General features: G+C 32.0%; 2 protein-coding genes across 2 annotated transcripts in view; one reads left to right on the top strand and one right to left on the bottom strand.

Annotated features, from left to right (window-relative positions):
- Positions 1–21309, bottom strand: part of LOC102802328 (putative phospholipid-transporting ATPase IM) — a 112190-nt gene that overhangs the window by 40550 nt on the left and 50331 nt on the right. Inside the window, exons 3-8 of the mRNA XM_085507257.1 lie at positions 17382–17440; positions 13415–13528; positions 12764–12862; positions 11783–11844; positions 9630–9773; positions 6193–6275 (exon numbers count right to left, since the gene is read on the bottom strand). Of these exons, the coding sequence (XP_085363383.1) occupies positions 6193–6275; positions 9630–9773; positions 11783–11844; positions 12764–12862; positions 13415–13528; positions 17382–17440 (561 nt within the window). The remainder of the gene's footprint in view (positions 1–6192; positions 6276–9629; positions 9774–11782; positions 11845–12763; positions 12863–13414; positions 13529–17381; positions 17441–21309) is intronic.
- LOC146735250 (zinc finger protein 862-like) lies at positions 1014–2299 on the top strand. Its single transcript, XM_085507256.1, has one exon. It carries the CDS (start codon positions 1032–1034, stop codon positions 2220–2222), a length of 1191 nt encoding a protein of 396 aa, XP_085363382.1. The 5' UTR covers positions 1014–1031; the 3' UTR covers positions 2223–2299.

Genomic DNA, 21309 nt, shown 5'->3' on the forward strand with positions numbered 1-21309 from the left:
CGACGGCCGCACTGCCAACTCCTACATCAACGTCATCAGGTGAAAATTGTGGAGATACGGTAACGCTAACGCGTGACCAAAAATATGACAGGCACAAAAGGAAACGTCATTTCATTCCGGCATGGTCTGATGAACGCCCATGGATAAGTCATAAAGATGATGTCATGTTTTGCATTTATTGTAAGCAATACCCTGATTTGGCCGATAAAAGCAGTCCGCTATTTAAAGGGACAACAAACTTCCGGTTGGATCCATTGAAATCACATGAAAAAACAAAAGAACACATGGCATGTACTCGTCGCTATTTTCGTGATGTTGGGGCAAAAAAAGTTGCAGAAAAAAACTACCAGGCTAACATGTGCCCAAATCTGTTGACAGAAACCCCTATAGGCAAGGCAGTAACAAAATTAAATGTCGATCAGAGGGAGAAACTGAGAAAGTTATTTAGAACTGCTTATGCAATTGCGAAAAGAGGAAAACCATTTTCTGACTTTGAAATGATGTGTGAAGTTCAGGAGCTAAATGGCCTACAAATAGGAGAAAATTATAGAAATATAGCCAGCTTTAAAATGTTTCTAAATTCTATTGTTGAATGTCTGAAGAAAATTATACAAGATGAGATAATGGAGGTTAACTTTCTTAGCATTCTTGGTGATGGGTCAACTGATGCAGCTGTGATAGAGCAGGAGATTGTTTTTCTGAGATATGTGAATCCCACTGATAGCATGCCAGTATGTAGACAAGTTGATATTGTACCACTAGAAGCAGCAAATTCTGATGGTATTTTGCAAGCATTGGATACTGGGTTATCACAGGTTGGACTTAGTTTTGAAAAACTCAAGCCTGATAATGAGGAAATTAAGCAAAGCTTGGTAATGGCTAATTTTGATGGTGCGTCAGTGAATTTTGGTAATAAAAATGGTGTTACAAAAAAATTAACTGACATAAATCCTGCCCTGATATCCTTACAGTGCATTGCTCATAAATTAGAGCTAGCAGTTCTAGATGCTAACAAAGATAATCTGGCTGTCATGGGTAATTTTGAGGAAACCCTGAAAGGACTTTTCATGTTTTACCACTACTCACCTAAAAGAAGAAGAGAGCTGAAAGACATTTCTGATGTTTTGGAACATGACCTGTCTCACATAAGCGGAGTGAAGCAAGTACGCTGGCTATCCAGTAAGGAGCGAGCAGTAAAAGCTATCAAGAACAATTATGAGGCTGTTGTGACTCACCTGGAACATGCTAGTACAGATCAAAATTCCAGTACTGATAATTCAAGCCGTGCAAAGGGCTACCACAGAACTATCACTGCAATCAAGTTTGTAAGACTGCTCCATTTCCTGCTTGATTACTTACCTATATTAGCAAATCTATCCAAGGTATTCCAAGAGGAGAAACTTTTAATAATGGAAATACCAGACAGACTAGAAGAGACTTACCTGGCATTGAATGCATTAAAAGCATATCCTGGCAAGAATATGAATGAGTTCAATGACAATTTCAATGATGAAACACTGATGTTTGGTAACATTAAACTTCACAAGTCACAGGGAAGACAACCGAGTAGTGCATTTGATGCAACATACATAGACAAAGTTGTTGACAGCACAATAAAGTACATTAAAAAACGGTTTGAAATATTGGAGGAAAAGCCAATTTCACTTCTCATGATATTTAACTTTCAGAAGTGGCCAATAGATAACCAACTTCTAGCTGCATATGGTAACGATGAGCTTTCACAACTACTTATGGATTACCTACACACATATTTTTCAGAAGGTGAGAGAGATAGAATTATTCATCAGTGGCCTGCATTGAAGGTACATTGCAGACAATGGCGTACAGCAAAACTTGTAAATATATATAGCTTGATGTTGCAAATAAAGCCGCCTCATCTGACTGATATGCTGAAACTTGTAGAATTTGTAATGGCTGTGTCACCCAGTACAGCCAGCTGTGAGAGAGCTTTCTCAAAGCAGAACATCATTAAAACTCAGCTAAGAACTTCACTGACACAGGAGTCTCTACGCAATCAGTTAATGATCATGCTTGAAGGGCCTGCACTGAAGGACTTTAATCCAGATAGTAGCATAACCCAATGGCTAGAGAGCAGTATTCGCAAGAGACACATTTGTGGACATAAATTAAAAAATAAAGTAAATACGGATGATCAAATTGATAACATATTATTGGACAGTTCTTCAAAGTTAGATTCATAAGTAAATACCAAATGCACATTAAAAAATACAATACTGTATGTACACTGTGTCATAATAATAAAAATTGATGACAATAATATTGAGGGCTAGTGATTTCTTGGGCAGGGCTAGTTGATTATCTTAGTGACCCGTCCTGGGCTAGTGGGTTTTCATAAAAAATTTCAAGCCCTGAAAGGACTGTCACAAGATGTTATTGGAAGGTTCACAGTGAATTTCACCTGATGGTTAAGATAGCAAAGGACTGTCACAAGTTGTTATTAAAAGGTTCACAGTGAATTTCACCTGATGGTTAAGATAGCAGAGGACTGTCACAAGTTGTTATTGGAAGGTTCACAGTGAATTTCACCTGATGGTTAAGATAGCAAAGGACTGTCACAAGTTGTTATTGGGAGGTTCACAGTGAATTTCACCTGATGGTTAAGATAGCAGAGGACTGTCACAAGATGTTATTGGGAGGTTCACAGTGAATTTCACCTGATGGTTAAGATAGCAGAGGACTGTCACAAGATGTTATTGGGAGGTTCACAGTGAATTTCACCTGATGGTTAAGATAGCAAAGGACTGTCACAAGTTGTTATTGGGAGGTTCACAGTGAATTTCACCTGATGGTTAAGATAGCAAAGGACAGTCACAAGTTGTTATTGGGAGGTTCACAGTGAATTTCACCTGATGGTTAAGATAGCAAAGGACTGTCACAAGATGTTATTGGGAGGTTCACAGTCAATTTCACCTAATGGTTAAGATAGCAAAGGACAGTCACAAGTTGTTATTGGGAGGTTCACAGTGAATTTCACCTGATGGTTAAGATAGCAAAGGACTGTCACAAGTTGTTATTGGAAGGTTCACAGTGAATTTCACCTGATGGTTAAGATAGCAAAGGACTGTCACAAGTTGTTATTGGAAGGTTCAAAGTCAATTTCACCTAATGGTTAAGATAGCAAAGGACTGTCACAAGATGTTATTGGAAGGTTCACAGTGAATTTCACCTGATGGTTAAGATAGCAAAGGACAGTCACAAGTTGTTATTGGAAGGTTCACAGTGAATTTCACCTGATGGTTAAGATAGCAAAGGACTGTCACAAGTTGTTATTGGAAGGTTCACAGTGAATTTCACCTGATGGTTAAGATAGCAAAGGACTGTCACAAGATGTTATTGGAAGGTTCACAGTGAATTTCACCTGATGGTTAAGATAGCAAAGGACTGTCACAAGTTGTTATTGGGAGGTTCACAGTGAATTTCACCTGATGGTTAAGATAGCAAAGGACTGTCACAAGATGTTATTGGAAGGTTCACAGTGAATTTCACCTGATGGTTAAGATAGCAAAGGACTGTCACAAGTTATTATTGGAAGGTTCACAGTGAATTTCACCTGATGGTTAAGATAGCAACGGACTGTCACAAGTTGTTATTGGGTGGTTCACAGTGAATTTCACCTGATGGTTAAGATAGCAAAGGACTGTCACAAGTTGTTATTGGGAGGTTCACAGTGAATTTCATCTGATGGTTAAGATAACAAAGGACTGTCACAAGTTGTTATTGGAAGGTTCACAGTGAATTTCACCTGATGGTTAAGATAGCAAAGGACTGTCACAAGATGTTATTGGAAGGTTCACAGTGAATTTCACCTGATGGTTAAGATAGCAAAGGACTGTCACAAGTTGTTATTGGGAGGTTCACAGTGAATTTCACCTGATGGTTAAGATAGCAAAGGACTGTCACAAGTTGTTATTGGGAGGTTCACAGTGAATTTCACCTGATGGTTAAGATAGCAAAGGACAGTCACAAGTTGTTATTGGGAGGTTCACAGTGAATTTCACCTGATGGTTAAGATAGCAAAGGACTGTCACAAGATGTTATTGGGAGGTTCACAGTGAATTTCACCTAATGGTTAAGATAGCAAAGGACAGTCACAAGTTGTTATTGGGAGGTTCACAGTGAATTTCACCTGATGGTTAAGATAGCAAAGGACTGTCACAAGTTGTTATTGGAAGGTTCAAAGTCAATTTCACCTAATGGTTAAGATAGCAAAGGACTGTCACAAGATGTTATTGGAAGGTTCACAGTGAATTTCACCTGATGGTTAAGATAGCAAAGGACTGTCACAAGTTGTTATTGGGAGGTTCAAAGTCAATTTCACCTAATGGTTAAGATAGCAAAGGACTGTCACAAGATGTTATTGGAAGGTTCACAGTGAATTTCACCTGATGGTTAAGATAGCAAAGGACTGTCACAAGTTGTTATTGGAAGGTTCACAGTGAATTTCACCTGATGGTTAAGATAGCAAAGGACTGTCACAAGATGTTATTGGAAGGTTCACAGTGAATTTCACCTGATGGTTAAGATAGCAAAGGACTGTCACAAGATGTTATTGGAAGGTTCACAGTGAATTTCACCTGATGGTTAAGATAGCAAAGGACTGTCACAAGTTGTTATTGGAAGGTTCACAGTGAATTTCACCTGATGGTTAAGATAGCAAAGGACTGTCACAAGTTGTTATTGGGAGGTTCACAGTGAATTTCACCTGATGGTTAAGATAGCAAAGGACTGTCACAAGATGTTATTGGGAGGTTCACAGTGAATTTCACCTGATGGTTAAGATAGCAAAGGACTGTCACAAGATGTTATTGGAAGGTTCACAGTGAATTTCACCTGATGGTTAAGATAGCAAAGGACTGTCACAAGTTGTTATTGGAAGGTTCACAGTGAATTTCACCTGATGGTTAAGATAGCAAAGGACTGTCACAAGATGTTATTGGAAGGTTCACAGTGAATTTCACCTGATGGTTAAGATAGCAAAGGACTGTCACAAGATGTTATTGGGAGGTTCACAGTGAATTTCACCTGATGGTTAAGATAGCAAAGGACTGTCACAAGATGTTATTGGAAGGTTCACAGTGAATTTCACCTGATGGTTAAGATAGCAAAGGACTGTCACAAGTTGTTATTGGAAGGTTCACAGTGAATTTCACCTGATGGTTAAGATAGCAAAGGACTGTCACAAGATGTTATTGGAAAATTCACAGTTAATTTCACCTGATGGTTAAGATAGCAAAGGACTGTCACAAGTTGTTATTGGGAGGTTCACAGTGAATTTCACCTGATGGTTAAGATAGCAAAGGACTGTCACAAGATGTTATTGGAAGGTTCACAGTGAATTTCACCTGATGGTTAAGATAGCAAAGGACTGTCACAAGTTGTTATTGGAAGGTTCACAGTGAATTTCACCTGATGGTTAAGATAGCAAAGGACTGTCACAAGTTGTTATTGGAAGGTTCACAGTGAATTTCACCTGATGGTTAAGATAGCAAAGGACTGTCACAAGTTGTTATTGGAAGGTTCACAGTGAATTTCACCTGATGGTTAAGATAGCAAAGGACTGTCACAAGATGTTATTGGAAGGTTCACAGTGAATTTCACCTGATGGTTAAGATAGCAAAGGACTGTCACAAGTTGTTATTGGGAGGTTCACAGTGAATTTCACCTGATGGTTAAGATAGCAAAGGACTGTCACAAGTTGTTATTGGGAGGTTCACAGCGAAGTTCACCTAATGGTTAAGATAGCAAAGGACTGTCACAAGTTGTTATTGGGAGGTTCACAGTGAATTTCACCTGATGGTTAAGATAGCAAAGGACTGTCACAAGTTGTTATTGGGAGGTTCACAGTGAATTTCACCTGATGGTTAAGATAGCAAAGGACTGTCACAAGTTGTTATTGGAAGGTTCACAGTGAATTTCACCTGATGGTTAAGATAGCAAAGGACTGTCACAAGTTGTTATTGGGAGGTTCACAGTGAATTTCACCTGATGGTTAAGATAGCAAAGGACTGTCACAAGTTGTTATTGGGAGGTTCACAGTCAATTTCACCTGATGGTACAGATAGCAAGAGACTGTCACAAGTTGTTATTGGAAGGTTCATAGGGGTACAAGTAATAATGAAATAATATTTTAAGAATGTAATATATACTTACAGTTAAATTGAGAGAGTAACTTCAAATCATCTCCAAGCGATGTTGTTTCTGTTAAAGCCTGCTTCACTTTCAAGTTGGTTTCACTGAAAGCAAATAATTTAGTAAGAGAATATGCTATGTTATTGCCCTCATTTCTATCATTAGTTAGACAATATGCTATGTTATTGCCTTCATTTCTATCATTAGTTAGACAATATGCTATGTTATTGCCCTCATAGATATCATTAGTTAGACAATATGCTATGTTATTGCCCTCATAGATATCTTTAGTTAGACAATATGCTATGTTATTGCCCTCATAGATATCATTAGTTAGACAATATGCTATGTTATTGCCCTCATTTATATCATTAGTTAGACAATATGCGATGTTATTGCCCCATACTATCATTAGTTAGACAATATGCTATGTTATTGCCCTAATTTCTATCATTAGTTAGACAATATGCTATGTTATTGCCCTCATTTATATCATTAGTTAGACAATATGCTATGTTATTGCCCTCATTTCTATCATTAGTTAGACAATATGCTATGTTATTGCCCTCATTTCTGTCATTAGTTAGACAATATGCTATGTTATTGCCCTCATTTATATCATTAGTTAGACAATATGCTATGTTATTACTCTCATTTCTATCATTAGTTAGACAATATGCTATGTTATTGCCCTCATTTCTATCATTAGTTAGACAATATGCTATGTTATTGCCTTCATTTATATCATTAGTTAGACAATATGCTATGCTATTGCCCTCATTTCTATCATTAGTTAGACAATATGCTATGTTATTGCCCTCATACTATCATTAGTTAGACAATATGCTATGTTATTGCCCTCATTTCTATCATTAGTTAGACAATATGCTATGTTATTGCCCTCATTTCTATCATTAGTTAGACAATATGCTATGTTATTGCCCTCATTTCTATCATTAGTTAGACAATGTGCTATGTTATTGCCCTCATTTCTATCATTAGTTAGACAATATGCTATGTTATTGCCCTCATTTATATCATTAGCTAGACAATATGCTATGTTATTGCCCTCATACTATCATTAGTTAGACAATATGCTATGTTATTGCCCTCATTTCTATCATTAGCTAGACAATATGCTATGTTATTGCCCTCATAGATATCTTTAGTTAGACAATATGCTATGTTATTGCCCTCATTTCTATCATTAGTTAGACAATATGCTATGTTATTGCCCTCATAGATATCTTTAGTTAGACAATATGCTATGTTATTGCCCTCATTTCTATCATTAGTTAGACAATATGCTATGTTATTGCCCTCATTTATATCATTAGTTAGACAATATGCGATGTTATTGCCCCATACTATCATTAGTTAGACAATATGCTATGTTATTGCCCTAATTTCTATCATTAGTTAGACAATATGCTATGTTATTGCCCTCATTTATATCATTAGTTAGACAATATGCTATGTTATTGCCCTCATTTCTATCATTAGTTAGACAATATGCTATGTTATTGCCCTCATTTCTGTCATTAGTTAGACAATATGCTATGTTATTACTCTCATTTCTATCATTAGTTAGACAATATGCTATGTTATTGCCCTCATTTCTATCATTAGTTAGACAATATGCTATGTTATTGCCTTCATTTATATCATTAGTTAGACAATATGCTATGCTATTGCCCTCATTTCTATCATTAGTTAGACAATATGCTATGTTATTGCCCTCATACTATCATTAGTTAGACAATATGCTATGTTATTGCCCTCATTTCTATCATTAGTTAGACAATATGCTATGTTATTGCCCTCATTTCTATCATTAGTTAGACAATATGCTATGTTATTGCCCTCATTTCTATCATTAGTTAGACAATGTGCTATGTTATTGCCCTCATTTCTATCATTAGTTAGACAATATGCTATGTTATTGCCCTCATTTATATCATTAGCTAGACAATATGCTATGTTATTGCCCTCATACTATCATTAGTTAGACAATATGCTGTTATTGCCCTCATTTCTATCATTAGCTAGACAATATGCTATGTTATTGCCCTCATACTATCATTAGTTAGACAATATGCCATGTTATTGCCTTCATTCCTATCATTAGTTAGACAATATGCTATGTTATTGCCTTCATTCCTATCATTAGTTATGCAATATGCTATGTTATTGCCCTCATACTATCATTAGTTATGCAATATGCTATGTTATTGCCCTCATACTATCATTAGTTATGCAATATGCTATGTTATTGCCTTCATTCCTATCATTAGTTAGACAATATGCTATGTTATTGCCTTCATTCCTATCATTAGTTATGCAATATGCTATGTTATTGCCCTCATACTATCATTAGTTATGCAATATGCTATGTTATTGCCTTCATTCCTATCATTAGTTAGACAATATGCTATGTTATTGCCTTCATTCCTATCATTAGTTATGCAATATGCTATGTTATTGCCCTCATACTATCATTAGTTATGCAATATGCTATGTTATTGCCTTCATTCCTATCATTAGTTAGACAATATGCTATGTTATTGCCCTCATACTATCATTAGTTATGCAATATGCTATGTTATTGCCCTCATACTATCATTAGTTAGACAATATGCTATGTTATTGCCTTCATTCCTATCATTAGTTAGACAATATGCGATGTTATTGCCCTCATACTATCATTAGTTAGACAATATGCTATGTTATTGCCCTCATTCCTATCATTAGTTATGCAATATGCTATGTTATTGCCTTCATTCCTATCATTAGTTAGACAATATGCTATGTTATTGCCCTCATACTATCATTAGTTAGACAATATGCTATGTTATTGCCCTCATACTATCATTAGTTATGCAATATGCTATGTTATTGCCCTCATTCCTATCATTAGTTAGACAATATGCTATGTTATTGCCCTCATACTATCATTAGTTAGACAATATGCTATGTTATTGCCTTCATTCCTATCATTAGTTAGACAATATGCTATGTTATTGCCCTCATACTATCATTAGTTATGCAATATGCTATGTTATTGCCTTCATTTCTATCATTAGTTAGACAATATGCTATGCTATTGCCCTCATACTATCATTAGTTATGCAATATGCTATGTTATTGCCTTCATTTCTATCATTAGTTAGACAATATGCTATGTTATTGCCTTCATTCCTATCATTAGTTAGACAATATGCTATGTTATTGCCCTCATACTATCATTAGTTATGCAATATGCTATGTTATTGCCTTCATTCCTATCATTAGTTAGACAATATGCTATGTTATTGCTTTCATTCCTATCATTAGTTAGACAATATGCTATGTTATTGCCCTCATACTATCATTAGTTAGACAATATGCTATGTTATTGCCCTCATAGCTATCATTATATTTAAAATAATATCATACTATAAAGTTGACCTTTGACCTACCCATCAAGATCAGCTGTTTCTATGTAAGTTAAACAGTGTGGTTCACTGCTACTAAGAACTAAGACATCAGCAGGTACGGGTTGGTTATTCTCTAGTTTCAAAATATTTCCAACCTGTATCTTCTGCCATTTACATCTGCTCAATCTGCAATGTACAGTAGAATGTGAAATTGGATTTGAACACTGACATACAGCAAACATCAAACAATTGGTGTTCTGTGCAACATCTGTTATGTCATGTGTTTATTTATGTGAATATGTGGTTCTGTACAACACCTAGCATGAAACTCTTAAACTATTAATTAGTACACCCACTTCATTGGTGCTATATAACATTTAGTGTGAATTGATATATGACAGGAAAGACATGTTGGAACTACTGATATTGTACATAATTCTATAAAACAATATGGCAGCCAGTCAAGGAATTATGAATCCAATCAAGAAACAAAATTACATGCCTCAGGGTCCACGATTTTCATGTTTTGAATTCAATCAGTTAATGAGTAATTGAAATTCATTTCCAGAATATATGACCTGATGTGTGATGTATGTGTGAAGTTTAAACTTGATTGGTCCAGACATGTACGAGATATAGCACCATGGAACTACATTTCTTAAAACAAGATGACCGCCAAACAGTCATTTTGGATTTGATTGCGACAAAATGAATGTATGTTTGTCTGATATGATGTATCCGTGAAGTTTAAACTTGAGTCATGTTTAATTTATAAACCTATTCTAAAGGTCTAGACATTCTGATTTTATTGTTGTAGCTTTGTTGGGATATTTGCACTGAAAGCACATTAAAGTGTGATAATTTTGTCAGGATTGGTCACATGGTTTTATGGTCATATTGAATTGTCTTTCAACAGAAAGTATTTTTTTTACCGATGCCTCAGTTATTCTATTTCTTCAAAATATCTCTCAATTGAACCTAAAAAAATTATTAGTCAAAGTTAGTTAATGTGATTTCATTGCCATCTTCGATTTTTGGCAAAAATTACCAAAAGTTTGTTAATCACGAATTAAATCAATTTGATGTTTTGTATATAACATGTATTACACAGCTTCAAGAAAAAATAAAATTCTTTCGATTAGTCACATGGTTTGGATTTCTGGCAAAATTACCACAATTTTTCTCATGACTGCTTCAACCGATCAATTTGATATTTTGTATATACATGTACATGTAATATGTATGGCTAATATTCTTACAAGGAAAATAACATAATTCTGTAACAAATGAACACATCAGAGCAATTTATAGTGAAAAACTTACCTTAAGAGGTAAAAAAAGCTATTTAGGGTGACCTATTATTCTGTGATATTTTTTGTTGTACAATATATATATGGGGGGGGGGGGTGATGCACATAATATTTACTTGCCCTGTGGGCAGTTGTACAATGTAGTAATGTTACATGTAGTATCAGATAAGCATAGCTAAACTTTAACACAATTTTATTTTTATTTTCACAGCCTCTATTGCTGCTGGTCATTTAAACATATATATATGACAAACAGGAAATTGAAAATGAAAAACATTTTCTTCTCAATTGTAATTTATACAAGAAGGAACGAGAAATCATGATCAACAATATTAAATACAATAAAAGCAACATGGGGACGGATGACGAACAACTTACAGATATACTAAAAGGTAAAAATGACAAAACAATCATTGAACTAGGAAAATTCATCCACACTTGTTTCAAATTACGACAAGAAAAAATCTTAAAATGCCAGATGCCTCAACCAACCACCAAATAATTTAATTTTTTTTTTCTCTTTTTTCTTTTTTCTTTATTCAAATGTCTGTGAATGTCTTGTGTTTTTTTGTTTGCTATCTTTTTGTATTACTCTATTGTATTTTTTCAACTAAGATCCCACTCCGGGATACGGTTTCAATAAAGATTATTATTATTATTATATAATGTTAGTTCAATAGCAAACAAAATGACATGAGTCAGCCATTTTGAATCAAAACATGAATCAAATGACACCATGTATAATGTAGTTGTAAAGTTTGTTTGCAATCACTCAATGTATGTCAGAGACATGGCTCTAGAACAGCATTTGTATTCAGCTATGTTGAATCCAATCTGAAAAAACATTATGGTCCTGTTTACAAGAAAAGAAATTTATGAACTTACCTGTCCTCCTTCAAGATTTCAGCTTCTCTATTGTTGACAAGATTATCATTTTTGTGTCTTTTCTGTAACAAATTTAGTACAATATTAAGTTCAGAATGCTCAGTTTGTTCATCTCAATTTATTTATTCTATATTGAGTCAATTATGATTGCCTTTCACAAAATTAAATTAATTCTGTATTTTTTCAAAACTTTTAATCCAGACCCGAAATTTAGTCCAAATTAACGAAGCAATTATGGAAAAATACATTCAATTTAGCAAAATGTTGCATTAATATTTGATTGAAAAAAAAAATAAAAAAAACAGTCAGATGGAGACATGTACAGCTATTGATTCACAGTTTGATATTTTACTCAGACAATCAGCTGACATCTGTCGTCTACTCGTAACAATGGCAACAAGCTATAATCAGGCAGGTTTTTTTTGTTATCAAACAATATAAAGAATGAAATTGATGGTGATGACGCTGAAAGTATTGGTTCGTATGCTAGTCTGTGAAGAAATATGACAGATGGAATGGATTTATCAAAATGTGAATTTGTAAACTTATCTGTTCTATATTGGCGAGGATTACAGACATGATTGAACATTTTATGAGGTACTTCTATACTGGTAATACTAAAAATTAAATTTTAATAATTGACTATTTTGCTGGAAACCTTTATAATAGCGTTAGTCACAAATTCAAGATTTGACATAACCAGCATGTGAAACAAATGTAGACTTGTGTAAATGATCTTTCTAACCATATATATGTTATTTTTTTGTTACATTCTTGCAGTATTTTAGCAGTTTGACCTGAATTCCACAGAACAAAATATTGCTGCAAAATTACATCAGTTATAAATATGCCTTTCGTTATTCTAGGTTTGTTTGTTTGTTTGAATCAAACAACTTTATGAATAATCATGATGTGAAAATGACGCAATTCAAATTAATGATATTTATAAATCTGAATAAGTACATGTAACATGATACTTACGACATCATCATAACCATCTTTGACGGCTGTAACAGTCAATACAAACACAAGAGGTAGAAGGGTAGTTATGGGGTTCAATGATGAAACCCATGGCAATAACTAGAAATAAAACAAGACAAAAATACAATGTAGCGAGTGTCAGAATATGCTAATAAATCAAAGACTATAGGTCCAGTCGGTTCAGAGAAGAACAAGTCAATTTGTGTCACCTTTCACAAAATAAACCCACCTATTAAAATCAGGCATGTTTTCTTTCCTCAATTTTGCATGCTCACCCTTGTAGCTTTTTAATTTAAGATAAAATGAGAAAGTGACTACAGGAGGACACTCACTTCCTGTTTCAAGCTGCATACTAGACAAAATTCCTTCCAAGAAAATGTCATTGTCATGTTATTTGTATTTATGCTTCTGTATAACAACATGAACCAACATGAACATCATGTTGACATCAATTGCAAAATTAATTAAAATAAAAAATATATGACAAATTAAAAACTTCTTCCTACCTGTCTACCTACCTTTTGTTTTCACTGATACTATAACACTATTATTTTATTTGACTTCAAAACCAAACTCATTGACAAATTATGAAAAAAAGAAATGTGCACAATTGTGACATTCAAGGAGTGAATTGTTTTGCCAATCACTTACCTGGAGCACAAGTAGAAAAAGAAAATAGGCATTAGCAACTCTTTGAAACTGTTCAAATAAATTGATTGGCAGGAATGTAATGATATTATACTTGGCAGTCTTGATGTAATTGTCCTATTGAAATAAAATAAACAAATTAAATATTGGAATTATCAACTTTTGGTATTTATGTTCAAGCCATTTGTATAAATGTGCTAATGTGTCAATGACAAATACGCTAATGTGTCAATGACAAATACGCTAATGTGTCAATGACAAATACGCTAATGTGTCAATGACAAATACGCTAATGTGTCAATGACAAATACGCTGATGTGTCAATGACAAATACGCTAATGTGTCAATGGAAAGTGTTTGATCAAGTCAACGAATGTGTTACATTTCAACAATGTACATGTGTCAATATGACAAGTATGCGTACCTCATCAATGAGTTTGTAAAAGTGTCAATGAGAAGTGTTCTCTGTCAGTATGTGATCCCTGTCAATGATGAATGTGTAAAAATGTGAGTGGTGAATGTGTTACCCATCCATGGCTATGTTTTCATGTCAATGATGAGTATGCATCAACAACAAATATGTGTGTACGTCAATGAGCATGTAAATGAATCAGTGATGGATATGTGAATAAGTAAATGCAAATGCATCAAAGACAAATGTATTTCCAGTCAATGACTATGTAAATGCATTTACGATGAATATAACATAACAAATACGTGTACATGTCAAATCCAAATATGTGTTCCCTGTTGATAATGAATCAATGAATATATACGATAGTATGAGTATCAACTCAAACATCACTGTGTTTAAATCAGTATTCTCAGAACAACATCAGATAATGTGGTTGATTTATTAATTGATTTTAGAGTATCACAGGTCATCCATCAGCATTGCTCTTTATTACCGGTATATACTTTGTAAAATACACACATAGCTTATCAAATGGTTCAATTTTATTTCATTATATACATTTATGTACAAATGTAAGGCTTTTCCATTTTGTAAAATCTTAATTACTGAGAAAATTTACAAATTAAGAGATGAAAATAAATATGCATTTTAATAATAATGCGAAAAGTAGTGAAATTATGTATTATATAAATTACTGCTATTTATTAGTTTACCATATTAATACACAAACAATTATTTTGATTATCACACAAACATTTTGAAACATTTTGTATCATTGACCATTTCATTGAAACCATTTTTGAAACATTTTGTGTCATTGACCATTTCATTGAAACCATTTTTGAAACATTTTGTATCATTGACCATTTCATTGAAACCATTTTTGAAATATTTTGTATCATTGACCATTTCATTGAAACCATTTTTGAAATATTTTGTATCATTGACAATTTCATTGAAACCATTTTTGAAATATTTTGTTCTTTACAAATAACCTAAAATTAGTAAATCTAGAAAATTTCTGGAGATATAATGGCCTGCAATAAATTGCAATTTGCATAAATTATAGTTATGATCAATTTGTATTCAACTCATTTAGTGTAGACATACTGATTGGAAATCTGAGTGATGCCAATAAAATTATATTATGTGACACATTTAAACGGTCGGTCAGTCAGGAAGAAAACATTAATAAAATACAAATGAGAGCACTGAATGATTGATGTTTGCAAAATAGAAAATTTTGAATGCTTGAAATAAAGTCCAAGAATGGATAGAGATGTGATAGATAATGGCTGTCTTGTAATACAGGTCACAGTGACCTTGCATGCATGGATTCACAGCTGACTAACTTGGGAAATGAATTTACTACTCCGCATACATATGTATCCAAGTGAATCAAGTGATCAATTCTATACACACACTTATTATTAAAAGTTGTCTAAAAGAAATTTTTTTAGGTGGAAGGAGGAAGTTTTGGTTCCTATACATTTTATGTACATAAGCTAACAGACATTTATAATGAGTAAAAAAAGATCTGTCATCTTGAATCAAGTTTTGAACATCTAACCAAATATGCATCTTGCAAAGTTTGATTGAGATCATCTGAGTCATCTCTGAGAACCAAAAAGTAATATTCCATGTAAAGTAATAATTTTACTTATATTTAATCTAGAAAAATCAAGTGAGACTTTCCAGAAATTTGTCAAGATTTTATTCTGATTACTAAAATATATTTTATGACAAAGTGAGAAATTGGTGTCTCTTATATTTTTTCTTTTAATTAATGAGTTAAAACAAGTAAATGATAATGAGAGTGTTTACAAAAGTGGCATATAACAATAGAAAAGATGGAATGAGCTTTACTATTATTTAATTGTGAAAAAGATTACAATATAATTATTCAGTTCTGGGATAATTTTTTTTAATTTGGCTAGATTTTCAGAATATGAAGACAAAAATGATTTTTTTTGAAAAAAGTTATGACTCATAATAACAAGTTCATTACTAACTATCTTACAAATTAAATGTCTTTTTGAAAAATGTTTTGACTAGTAACATTGACAAGCTCATTACTATCTTACCAATTAAATTCCTTCACTATAGTCTTGACATTTTCAGAAGATGACAAAAAAAAAATGTTTGCCTAACGCAGTTATTTACACTTGATTATTTTCTATTATGTTCTGTTCAATTCTATTTTATTCTACTCTCCATGTATTTAGTCTATTCCAGTTTAATCTATTCTCAATTTATCTATTCTATTCTTAATATATATTCTATTCTGCATGTATCTATTCTATTTCATTTATTCGATTCCATTCATTCTTCAGAATTCTATTCTATTCTATTCTATTCTATTCTATTCTATTCTATTCTATTCTACCTAAAATAATACCAATGGAATTTATGAAATGTAAACACAATACAGACAAATACTGATAGACTCATTATCGTCAACCATTAGTGAGACATGGATATCTATCTTAGCAACTACAAATATTTGCCATCTTTGAATGCTTAATCCAATTAGATGTATGCTTTTAAGAAACTGAAGCTTTCTCTAAGTAGTACCAATAGATGTCAGCAGGCATTCATGACATCATAACCCGGATCTAATTTGTGTATTGATTTGTATTGAGGAAAGAGTGAGAAGGCTTACAGGATCAATTTACATAACAACCCCTAATAAACAGATGTAAACATTACAAGACTTGAATACAAATTAGACAAACAAGATGTCATGTGTTATATTTCCCACAAAAATAATAACGACACTTATAAACCTTTAAGGGTAGTGCACATCTAACAAATTTATAGAACTTAATAGAATCATTAGTGATGAGAATACAAAACACAGCTTTAATTTCACAATAGAAAATCTCAAGTTATTTGGAGTCAAAATTTAAACATTTATATATAACTTTATTACACAGCTTTTTATTAGATGTACATTTCTTGCAGACTCTATCTTCACATAATTTTTGGGTCTTATTCTCTTTCGTATTTCGACATAATTTGGCTAATGACTGAAATCTTTGAAGGTACTGTAAAATAAGCTGGAATTTATTTTTGCTGAAAAAGACATTTTGGCAGTTTTGTTTGAAGATTATTATTCCAGTGAAAATAAACTCCAAGTGCAAGTAAAGTAATTTACCGTATATAAATATTTCATTCTTAGTAAAAAGTAAAGAATGTGGTTGTCTGGTTTAAAATAAAAATATTTTTATCATCCTGGCAAAACTGCCCAATTCACCTAATACCAATCAATGGTGTCATCCAGCTGAGATCCAAAATAAAATTGTTAAACTGATTGCTCTAATGTTTTTGTAAAGTTACCCCCCCCCCCCCCCCCCCGGCCACACACACACAATGACAGATTTTATAGATGATGTAATGAATTAAGCTTTCTGTGTTTGAGTCAAAGGTTACAGCTGATGAACATGTCCTGCAAAACAACACTTTTAAAATAACCAACAGAAATAGTCCAACATTAAATTCAACAAATAAAAGGGTATTCATTTCATAGAGACATGACAAATGTACTGTACTTACAGCATATCCAGCATGTATACTGTGGCTTGTGTCATTAGCTCTCAAAAATCTTTCAGCCTCTGAGTAAAAATAGAAATCAATGAAACATCAGAGAAATGAAGTCAGACAGCTGTTTTTTTTTTTTACTTTTAGTAGTATATCGGCATCTTAAGAGATATTCTTGAGGGTATTCCCACATGAAACCTGTTATAGAATCAAACTCCAATACAGTTGGTATATCAATTTTATTTCATCAACTGTTGGCATCATCTGTATATACTATATTTGTAATTTGAAATTCCAGGTTATACTATACTTGTAATTTGAAATTCCAGGTTATACTATATTTGTAATTTGAAATTCCAGGTTATACTATATTCGTAATTTGACATTCCAGGTTATACTATACTTGTAATTTGAAATTCCAGGTTATACTATATTCGTAATTTGAAATTCCAGATTATACTATATTCGTAATTTGAAATTCCAGGTTATGCTATATTTGTAATTTCAAATTCCAGGTTATACTATATTTGTAATTTCAAATTCCAGGTTATACTATATTTGTAATTTCAAATTCCAGGTTATACTATATTTGTAATTTCAAATTCCAGGTTATACTATATTTGTAATTTCAAATTCCAGGTTATGCTATATTTGTAATTTCAAATTCCAGGTTATACTATATTTGTAATTTCAAATTCCAGGTTATACTATATTTGTAATTTCAAATTCCAGGTTATACTATATTTGTAATTTCAAATTCCAGGTTATACTATATTTGTAATTTCAAATTCCAGGTTATACTATATTTGTAATTTCAAATTCCAGGTTATACTATATTTGTAATTTCAAATTCCAGGTTATACTATACTTGTAATTTGAAATTCCAGGTTATACTATATTTGTAATTTCAAATTCCAGGTTATACTATATTTGTAATTTCAAATTCCAGGTTATACTATATTTGTAATTTCAAATTCCAGGTTATACTATTTTGTAATTTCAAATTCCAGGTTATACTATATTTGTAATTTCAAATTCCAGGTTATACTATACTTGTAATTTCAAATTCCAGGTTATACTATTTTGTAATTTCAAATTCCAGGTTATACTATATTTGTTATTTCAAATTCCAGGTTATACTATATTTGTAATTTCAAATTCCAGGTTATACTATATTTGTAATTTCAAATTCCAGGTTATACTATTTTGTAATTTCAAATTCCAGGTTATACTATATTTGTAATTTCAAATTCCAGGTTATACTATATTTGTAATTTCAAATTCGAGGTTATACTATATTTGTAATTTCAAATTCCAGGTTATACTATTTTGTAATTTCAAATTCCAGGTTATACTATATTTGTAATTTCAAATTCCAGGTTATGCTATATTTGTAATTTCAAATTCCAGGTTATACTATATTTGTAATTTCAAATTCCAGGTTATACTATATTTGTAATTTCAAATTCCAGGTTATACTATATTTGTAATTTCAAATTCCAGGTTATGCTATATTTGTAATTTCAAATTCCAGGTTATACTATATTTGTAATTTCAAATTCCAGGTTATACTATATTTGTAATTTCAAATTCCAGATTATACTATACTTGTAATTTCAAATTCCAGGTTATACTATATTTGTAATTTCAAATTCCAGGTTATATGGTACTGGTTGGTTAATAAAGGTAATATTTAAATGACCAACTACAGTGAAACTCATCTCAACGCTACCACCACTAGATTACAAAAATTGTTGAGAACCTATTTTATCAAAAAGGTACATTCTTATGTAATAATAGACAGATATGACAACTGGTAATACGCTTGAGTAAGTATATAATGCACACAAAAATGGAGAATTTATGCTGACTGACAAAATTGAATAAAAGCATATCTGCAATAGAAGCATGCATGGTAAGCCAAGAATTTCATTTACTTGCATACTGAAGCATTAATATGACTTGTTTTAAACACAGAAATTAACTGTAATTTATGTAAATGCATGTACATGTACTATGAATCTAGCACATATAATTTTGAAAACAATAGAATAACAATTATTGTAATCCTAAGACGACAAGAATGAATGTCATTGCAGTCACACAAATACAGACTTAATGACTTCTACCTTGGTATGCACACTCAACAGGTAACTTCTCATACATGTAGTTCAGAAAATCAGAAAATTTGTTGCGAATATGGGACGTGGTCTTGAGTAGTGTCAAACATTGTCACCACATTGGTAAGGTTAATGAAACATATCAATAATAATATCTGACAGCCACTGGATAAACAATGAATTGAATGCATTGTTTTCTGAGAGATAACAGATTTATTGTGATATACATTGTTTGAACTGAGGCCAGACTAACTAGTTTTTTTGTTTAATGGATAAACTAGCAAAAAATGATTAATATCATTTAACCTTTTATTACCTGTGAATCTAGAATGAACTATGACTCAAAAGGAAGACAAAAAATACAACTAAAAGTTAAAAGCTAAATGGTGACCTGAATGAAAATGTTGACTCATAGGTTGAAATCTGAAGATTGAAAGCTAAATAATGACTTGAAGATTGAAAGATAATTAATGACTTGAAGAGTGAAAGCTAAATAATGACTTGAAGAATAAAAGCTATATAATGACTTGAAGATTTAAAGCTAAATAATGACTTGAAGATTGAAAGCTAAATAATGACTTGAAGATTGAAAGCTAAATAATGACTTGAAGATTGAAAGCTAAATAATGACTTGAAGAATAAAAGCTTAATAATGACTTGAAGATTGAAAGATAATTAATGACTTGAAGATTGAAAGCTAAATAATGACTTGAAGAATAAAAGCTAAATAATGACTTGAAGATTGAAAGCTAAATAATGACTTGAAGATTGAAAGCTAAATAATGACTTGAAGATTGAAAGCTAAATAATGACTTGAAGATTGAAAGCTATATAATGACTTGAAGATTGAAAGCTAAATAATGACTTGAAGATTGAAAGCTAAATAATAACTTGAAGAATAAAAGCTAAATAATGACTTGAAGAATAAAAGTTAAATAATGACTTGAAGATTGAAAGCTAAATAATGACTTGAAGATTGAAAGCTAAATAATGACTTGAAGATTGAAAGCTAAATAATGACTTGAAGATTGAAAGATAATTAATGACTTGAAGAGTGAAAGCTAAATAATAACTTGAAGAATAAAAGCTATATAATGACTTGAAGATTTAAAGCTAAATAATGACTTGAAGATTGAAAGATAATTAATGACTTGAAGAGTGAAAGCTAAATAATGACTTGAAGAATAAAAGCTATATAATGACTTGAAGATTGAAAGCTAAATAATGACTTGAAGATTGAAAGCTAAATAATGACTTGAAAAATAAAAGCTAAATAATGACTTGAAGATTGAAAGATAATTAATGACTTGAAAATTGAAAGCTAATTAATGACTTGAAGATTGAAAGCTAAATAATGACTTGAAGATTGAAAGCTAAATAATGACTTGAAAATTGAAAGCTATATAATGACTTGAAGATTGAAAGCTATATAATGACTTGAAGATTGAAAGCTAAATAATGACTTGAAAATTTAAAGCTATATAATGACTTGAAGATTGAAAGATAATTAATGACTTGAAGATTGAAAGCTATATAATGACTTTGAAGATTAAAAGCTAAATAATGACTTGAAAATTTAAAGCTATATAACGACTTGAAGATTGAAAGCTACATAATGACTTGAAGATTGAAAGCTAAATAATGACTTGAAGATTGAAAGATAATTAATGACTTGAAGATTGAAAGCTATATAATGACTTGAAGATTGAAAGCTAATTAATGACTTGAAGATTGAAAGCTATATAATGACTTGAAGATTGAAAGCTAATTAATGACTTGAAGATTGAAAGCTATATAATGACTTGAAGATTGAAAGCTAAATA

Source organism: Saccoglossus kowalevskii, chromosome 13, assembly GCF_978046115.1.
Source record: "Saccoglossus kowalevskii chromosome 13, keSacKowa6.1, whole genome shotgun sequence".
NCBI lineage: Eukaryota > Metazoa > Hemichordata > Enteropneusta > Harrimaniidae > Saccoglossus > Saccoglossus kowalevskii.